Source organism: Bubalus kerabau, chromosome 3 (assembly GCF_029407905.1).
Source record: "Bubalus kerabau isolate K-KA32 ecotype Philippines breed swamp buffalo chromosome 3, PCC_UOA_SB_1v2, whole genome shotgun sequence".
In the NCBI taxonomy this organism is placed as follows: domain Eukaryota; kingdom Metazoa; phylum Chordata; class Mammalia; order Artiodactyla; family Bovidae; genus Bubalus; species Bubalus kerabau.
The window spans coordinates 102,028,216-102,036,764 of record NC_073626.1 but is presented as its reverse complement, the minus strand read 5'-3'; the positions used below and the strand labels follow the sequence as shown (position 1 = coordinate 102,036,764).

General features: G+C 41.0%; 1 protein-coding gene across 1 annotated transcript in view; it reads left to right on the top strand.

Annotated features, from left to right (window-relative positions):
- The first annotated feature begins 356 nt into the window (after nt 1–356).
- The window catches only part of ACVR2A (activin A receptor type 2A), a 97,164-nt gene continuing 88,971 nt past the window's right edge, over nt 357–8,549 (top strand). The window contains exon 1 of the mRNA XM_055572652.1: nt 357–1,031. Within this exon, the coding sequence (XP_055428627.1) occupies nt 977–1,031 (55 nt within the window). The 5' untranslated portion in view covers nt 357–976. The remainder of the gene's footprint in view (nt 1,032–8,549) is intronic.

Genomic DNA, 8,549 nt, shown 5'->3' with positions numbered 1-8,549 from the left:
CATGCACTCGAGACCCCAACAACATTCACTTGCCACCCATTCGAGCCCCACCGCCCAGCAGGCCAAGCAGGCCGGACGACGAGGCCTCGCTGTAAAGAGCCTCCGTCCGCCCCGCCTCCTCGCCCTCCTGCCGGCCCCGCCCTCGCTCTCTTACCCCTCCCCCGCTCCCGCCTCGCTTCCCCGACAATCTCCTCGCGCTCACGGCCCGGCACGCGCTCTGCGCCCGGCCGCCGCCGCCGCCGCCGCCGCTGCCGCCGCCGCCGCCACCGCCGCTGCCGAGCGTTCCTTCGCCGTGCCTGGCTTCCAGCTTCGGGCCGGAACCGGAAGTTTAGGGGGCGGGGCCGGCGGAGGCCAGGGGACCGAAAACGCGGCCGAGCCTGGAGCCCGGAGCCGGAGCCAGAGCCTGGACCAGAACTTGGCCGCCGCCTGCACCACCGCAGCCGCCCGCCGCTGCTTCTCCGCGCCACCGCCGCCGTCTCGGCCGCCACCGCCGCGAGCTCGGCCGCCAGTGGTCCGCGGACTTTGGGTGTCCGGGTTGAAGGTCGGTCCGGACGTCGGACCCAGCTCGGTTCCCGGACTGTCCGGGCGGCAGCGGACGCCGCCGCCTCCTCGTCGCCTCAGCCTGGCGTTTTGTTCGGAGAGACCCGAGAGGCGAGCGGAGCTGACAGTGATTTTGACAGTGATTTAAACCCGCTTTTGTTGTTGTTGGCTTTTCGTTGTTTGGTTTTGTGTGTTGTGCTTGTGTGTGGCGATTTTTCCCCCCCGTGGTGCATTTTTTTTTTTAATTGTTGTGCTCGCTCTTTTTATTTTTTATTTTTTCTATTTTTTTTTGACCCCGTGAACGTTTTTTTGGTCGGGGCTTCCGAATATGTTTTATGACGGTTGATTTTACACCAGGAGGTTTGTCTCCGAGGAAGACCCAGGGAACTGGATATTTAGCGAGAACTTCCTACGGCTTCCCCTGCGTCTCGGGAAAATGGGAGCTGCTGCAAAGTTGGCGTTTGCCGTCTTTCTTATCTCTTGTTCTTCAGGTAGGTGCATGGAACGCGGCGCGGCGGGGCTGCTGCCGCTGCCGGAGGCCGCGGTTGTTGTCGGGTCGGCGAGCTCCAGCGGAGCCTGGGGAGGTTTCCCCACCCCGAGCCCCTCGGCTGCCGCCCTCCGCACCCCGCCTCTCCCGGGCTGATTATGATCTGGAAACCTCCATGAATTTTTCTCTTTTCGAGTTTGGTTGGCGACTGATAAGAGTGATTGCTCTGTTGTTGTGGAAGTGAGAAAGTCATGGTTTGTGGCCGTAACGCTGAATGACAGCGCTGGTTGGCTTGCAATTAAGCCGCAAATACCACAAGTGACAATTTATGCAAAGGTTTGAGACCCGAAAGGCATATTCCTAAACGTCCTTTTAGTGTGGCATATTCCAAAAATAAGGGTGTTTTGTTGTTGTTTGTTTGTGTGATTTTTAACGTCTTTTAATCAGTGTTTCAGTGACTATCACAGCAGATCAAGTCAGTTGCTACTTAATTTTGACCGTGAGAAACAATGCATTATATCAGCAATTTCATCTGGGTGTCCCCTCACGTTTTCTGCAACTTCAGTGTCCAGCAGTGTTAAAAATAGTTGTAGTTGTTGTTGTTGGAGTATTAACAATAACCCAGTGCAGAAGAGGTCTGCCACTGTGTGTTGCTAATGTGCTGGCTTTCAACCACCATTTATGTGCTCTTTTCTGGCATAGATTTTGCTTACCTACGGAATACTTATTTTAAACGCGTTGTGTTGGAGCATTGTTTTCGATTTAGAACAACCCATTTGAAATTGTACATACTGTCAGATACACTGTAGTCATAAAATGGGTTTTGGCCCAGGGTTGGAAGAAGAATTTGGCCCATTTATATTTGAAATTTTGATTTTGTGAGAACGTTCTGTGGTTGCAACCAGTGGTTGGAAAACTATCTAGGCTTTTGTATTTGAAATTCTGTAAATGAATACAGCATCTAGCTCAAAGGTGTGCACGTAAGAGGAGAGTTAGTTTGTAGATGAAACAATTTTAAAGTGGCAGTGGATGTATTTATCATAAAATTCAATATTCAGTTACTACGTTGTGAGATAGAATTATAGGGGGACAACGAATTGACAGGTTTCATGGCCATGTCTTTTATCTCGTTTGCCACAGGGAAATTAGAGGGTGGTAGTCTTTTCTTTGTGTACCTCTGTGGTGTCTGTGTTTGTGTGTGTGTGTGTGTGTGTCGGTGTCCATCAGTCCTCCCTGCCCCCCTTTTTAATAGAATCTTTTGTAATGTATAGAATTTGCTGAATGGTACATTTCCTTGTGGTTAATAAATGGATAAAGTCTAGTCTTATGTCTGTAGTGGTATTGATCAGTTCCGGGTGGGCTGAATGTGTTTGTGAAATGGCGATCATTGCCAGAGATTAACCAAAAGAATCATGTCTGTTTAAATGGAAGAAGGAACATGCTTAAGGCAGGCTGACGGTTCTTTTTGTGCAGGGTTTGGGGAGGAAGATAAACAATGGTGTCTCTGAAATGAATGAATACTGGATAACATTAAACCTCTTGCTTTTTGTGACATAACCTAACCGTGTAGTTTTTATTTTTCCTGTAGTACTCTTCCTCCTCTGCCCCAATATGTTCTGGTTGGTGAACTCCTCTTATTCATATCCCTTTTTCTGATCTCCTGCCCTTGAGGAGGAGGGGCATCATGGCCACTGACCAAGGAATTGTGGACATTATTCCCTCCCAAACCCACGGGAGTCACACTAATTGTTGAAGGAGGCTATTCTTGAGCAGTCTCAAGGTATTACTTCTGGAAAAGCAGGCTGTCGCTATAGATCTTACAGCTTCCTTTGCTTGGCTTGGGAGTAAAAAGAATTGAGCATTAGTTTCTTGTAGGATTATTTTCACTGAGTCAGGAGGTTAATAGGGCTAAAATTTTCCAATAAAGTAATTTTGTTACTAGAGAGTACATAGATATTGCACTTATATTAAATTAATTAAGTATTGTTGAATAGGTTTTTTAAAAAAAATCCTAGTTTAAAATATAATTCTGTTGAAGATAATTGAAATAAATCTTAAAGACTTTAATCCATATTTATACATGAAGATTTTTTAATACTTAAAATGTCTGATTTTTTAAAAGGTCTTTTGTTACGCATCAGATACACTCTCAAAGAGGATTATTATTATTTTTTTTCTAATTGATTTTTCTGTGTAATATTTAATCTGGCCTGCTGGAAGCATGAGGATGGCTATTTTTATGAGAAAACATTTCCAAAGTTGTCTTTTTGTTTGTTTTTTTATGGATATTTGATTTTTTAAAAATCAAATGAAGAATAGTAGTAAAGAGCAGTTTTACTTCAGGTGTTTAGGATGGATGTTTACTGTTCTCTTTAATATTTTGTGGACTTGGATTTTTCATTTTCCGTCCCATGGTGTGGATACTAGAGACTGATTATGTAGAGTGTTCCTCTAGGATATGACCAAGTGTATAATTCACTCCTTTCATTCTGGGGGAAATATTTTTAAGTTTTGCCCTCATCCTGAAATGCCTTCAGATTCCTTTTGATTTTGAATGTTTTCATTGCCCTTATCCTTACTCAGCTTCTGTTTCAAAACACAAATATACTTCTTAGTTATTTTGTTTTTAAAGCATTGTGGTTAATTTGTATCATTCTCCAAATTTGTTGAAATCTGACGAAGAGTTTAATACTTGCTCCAGTGTTTAGGTTTATCCTCTCTAGAGTGATGCAGCTATTGTGGTATTTGAGTTGCATTGAATAAGCTGAGAATTCCTTTGGATTCTGTGGGAACTGAAACAGTCTGGTCTATATATTTAATGAAATAAGAAATGGAGATAAAGTAGTTTTGTGCATTTTCTTCTGATCAGCATGGCAATACCGTGTGGGTGTGTGTGGATATGTGCATGTATGTGTGATTAGAGGGGTCATTGGAGTACAGTGAATCTTCTGGAACTCTTCTGAACTTTGACTAACAAGTGATAGATATTAAATGCTTTTGTTTTCTATAAGACAGAATCTCTTAAATATAGTCTGTGATCAGATTCAAATATATTATCTTGGAACATTAATACCAGAAGAAAAACAAAACAGCACCCTCCCTTCAATTCATTTTTTTCTGCTTATAAGCCAGTAGTTCTCAAGCTTGGGTAACTTTTGCTCCCCAGCCCGGCAGCTCTTCCCCAGGGGCCCTTTGGAGACGTATTTGGCTGTCACAGCTGTGGGGGAGGAGGAGAGGGTGTGCTACTGGCATCTAGTGGGTAGAGGACGGGATGCTGCTGATCATCCTGTGATGCACAGGACAGCCTTCCACAACAAAGAATTATCTGGCTGTGAATGTCAATAGTGTTCAGGGTAAGAAGCCCTATTCTAAATTCTTAATTTTAAAAAGCATTAGTATATTAGTAAAAGGTCTCTGCTCTCCCTCCCACAGTTAGTCATCTAAATTTTACAAGTACATGGCATTTTTGATCTCCAGGTGACCTTGTATTGAGAGTTTTCATCTTTTCATTATCTTTAAAAATTAGAGTCACTAGGAGAATAGACTAGGTATATATGTTACTTTATCCTATTGTACTTTAATAAAAATACTTTTGCTGACTGTTACAAATAAACTTTTTCCAATCATCTGTTATGATGGAGTACTTTTGAAGACTGTATATTCATGGATTTGAAGAGTGATTGGTCAGGGTATCAAGTTTAATTATTTTTGCTTTTGATCCAGTAGTTTTTTTGCTCTTAATAATCATCTATTTCCTCCTATCCTTATTGAAATCATGGAATGATGTGGTGACAGCAGGGGTGTGAGAGAGAGAGAAGGAGGAGGAGGAGGAAAGGGAGGGTGACAGAGGGAGAAGAAAAGAGGTGGATTAACATGATGCCTGAAAGTTTTGTAAGTGTCATATGGAAGAAATATTTTCACTATTACATCATCCCTGAATGGAAAAACTGAATTTACACCTTGAGTTTTTTTTTTTTTTTTGGAAAGAATATTTCCTTTATCAAGCAAATTTTTAATTTTAAAAACTTTTAAAGTGATTTCTTAATTACATAATTTTCTTGAGAATCTGTTATCTGGATTTTGGTTACCATTAGACTCGTTTAGGCTATACTGCTAAGTAATATTCTATGATCTATTGCAGACCCTTGTCCTTTTTGAGGTTAAAATTTGACCATAATTAATAAGTGCTTATTTTGTTTTGAACTCTGGTTTTAAGGAAGTTAGCCAGCCAGGATAAGAATTACAGTGAAGTACTTACGGTAAATAGCACTATACACCATAGAGAGGAAAAATTCTGAAGTTGCTCTCACAAAACGTGCAAGTAAATCTCATACTTTTCTTTGTAACACACCTCCCTAGACATATCTCTGGTACTAGCTGACATTTTCATCTTTTGTGTCCATTGGACTCATTGTTTCATGAGAAGTAAAGCATAACTAAACCAAATGAGATTTTAGTAATCTTTAAATTGTCTCTTTAGATGCTAAAATTCTTTCATCGCTTTTTTACTTTTGTCATTACTCTCATTTCTCATCTTTGGCGTCTTGTAAATCTGTGACTCAAATTTGTCTTTTCATGCTCCCTAATGTTGCCATTGTCATGGTGCCACTCAGTCAGTCAGGTAAGGTTGGCAGCGTTTGATACTGAGGTTACTAGTGTTCCTCAGTTTTATTCCATATTTTGTAACTTATCATTTCTTCCTTCCCTTTCATTGTGAGTCCCTTTCTCCTTTCCACTCTTGCTTATCTTCTCTGTTGCTCCTGTACTGTAGGCTGCTTACTTGTGGAACCTACTCAGTTACTTAGTATCAAGGGTGGCTCAAGAGGGCTCTGCTTGGTTTAAATGAAAACAGATCAGATTTAGAATGCTCGAGAATTGACCAGATAGTCTTTTCTACTGTTCTTTTCATTTGTTGGTTTCTGGAATACCGCACACACTTGGTGCTTGTGTTACTCTCTTGAAATCAAATGGCTTGAACTTTACGTTGCTCTTACTCACATACCTTTTTAATATTCTGTTTTTCTTTAACTCTTGCTGTTTTCAAAAAGTCTATCTCTTATTACTGTTCATTCATCATCTTTGTTTAAGCCAAAATTTGACCAGACCAGAGAGTATATTTTTTGCCATAGCTGGGACCACATTACACTTCCTCTGTGGTAGATTTAATTCTGTTAGGTTATAATAGTCATGTCTAGACAGAACATTGATTTCAAATCGACTATTGAACATGAAAGTTCCAGGAATAATGTATAGAAGAAGGAGAAAAAGTCAAGAAGGTAAGGAAACTGCAGATAGCAGTAGACTTTCTGTCGTTCTCCAGTTGGATTGTGTTAGTCACTTTCACAAATGCAACACTTCTAGTGACCATGGTTTGTTTAATAAAGGGACCTGAAAGGAATGTGTTGTTGTTTCTGAGGTTGGATTTCTTAAACTATTAGCGTGGTGACTTAAGGGGGAAAAGTGGGAGGTTCTTCTGGATACTGGACAAGAAAGTGGCTGTGGTGGTCAGTAGACTTGCGTTCTCGTGCCGGCACTGCCACTGCCATTTCTTTTACCTGAATTTATTATAGTACCTTTCTGACTGTAACTAATTTCCCTGCCACTAATTCCTCTCCCAGTCCAACCACATAGCTGCCAGATTAGCCTCATTTAAAAATGTCTGAATATGTCACTCCGGTTTAAAACCTTTCACTTGTCACCTTTAGCATAAAATCTGAAGTCTTTAGACTGGCGTACAAAGTCCTTTATCATTTAAATCCTGCCTCTTTTCTCTAAAAGCAGGTAAAGAATCTCCCTGCAGTGCAGGAGACACTAGAGACACTAGTTCAATCCCTGGGTCGGGAAGATTCCCTGGAGAAGGAAATGGCAACCTGCTCCAGTATTCTTGCCTGGGAAATCCCAGGGATAGAGGAGCCTGACCGGCTACAATCTGAAGGGTCACAAAGAGTCAGACATGACTGAGCGACTAAGCACAGAGAGAATAAGGGTATAGGCTCTAGAGTTTGATTTTCTTGCTTTACATTCTCATTTCACAACTTAACTTTGGGCAGATCACTTCACCTTTTGTGCTTCAAATTTTGTCATCTACAAAATGGAAATATTAATAGTGCCTACCTCACATAGTGGTTTCAAGATTAAATGTCACATAAATGCTAGCATGTGCCCTATACTCCAGGTATACAAACTCAACATACAGTTTCCTGAATGTGTCATTCTTTATTTTATATGACTATGGTACCTTTGTACATGTTGTTTCTTCCTCCTTTACCTGTTTAACTCCTCATTTGTAAGACTGATAAGTACCACCTCTTCAAAAAAAAAATTTCTCTGCCACTTAACCTAGAGTGAATTAGTTAATTTCTGTTCTTTATAAATGACCTTGATTCCAGTAATTACTCTTAATGTTTACTTGCATATATGTAGTATAGACTTTGAGCTCTTCAAAGATATCTTCTCTTTGTTCACAGACTCACACCTAGAACCTGGTATCCGCTATGTGGTTAGCAAATGTTTACTTGAATGAATGAAATGAAATGTTTTTATTTCTGGGCCTGAGTTTTCCTTTTATGTATTAAAGCAATAAACTTGGATTCAGTTCAGTTCAGTTCAGTCGCTCAGTCGTGTCTGACTCTTCGCGACCCCATGAAGTGCAGCACGCCAGGCCTCCCTGTCCATCACCAACTCCCGAAGTTCACCCAGACTCACGTCCATCGAGTCAGTGATGCCATCCAGCCATCTCATCCTCTGCCGTCCCCTTCTTCTCCTGCCCCCAGTCCCTCCCAGCATCAGTCTTTTCCAATGAGTCAACTCTTCGCATGAGGTGGCCAGAGTACTGGAGTTTCAGCTTCAGCATCATTCCTTAGATGATCTCTAAACTTTTTTCCTACTGTAAAAGCTTTATGAATCTAGTTCTAAGGGTAAAGTTTAATAATGACATTTTATTAAGAAAAAGTGATTTTGCTGGTTGTTTTTTGATTATCCTTAAGTTCTGCCCCCTTTTTAAATGCTGTGTCTCTGATCCTTAGACTAAATCATTTAATATAATATGAATTGTATAGATTTAAAAGACATCTTAGAGTATTTCGAATTCAGTGGCTTTCAGCTTTTTTGACCATAACCAACAGTAAGAAATACACATTGCATCATGACTCAGTTCCCATATACGTAAATAGGTATATGCATCAGAAATAGAAGTTTCATGAACTTACTGTATGCAAGACACTTTTGTTTTTATATTCTATTTCATTAATGAATTTTTGGTTATGACCCCATTAATTAATTCAGTGACCCACTAATATGTTCTAAGCTCTCCCCAAATACTGGTTTTAGTCTCTCCACCCAGTACTCGGAGTAGAGAAGGAAACTACATAAGTAAATATGTGCAATGAAAAATAAGTGCACTGAAAAATACGCTCATTATTTAATCTGCAGTGGAGAACTTGTGCCTCCATACAGAATATAGGGAAAACTGGTCCCAGGGCAGAGCATGGACCTGCCATGGCTGAGCTCATGTCTCTTCTGA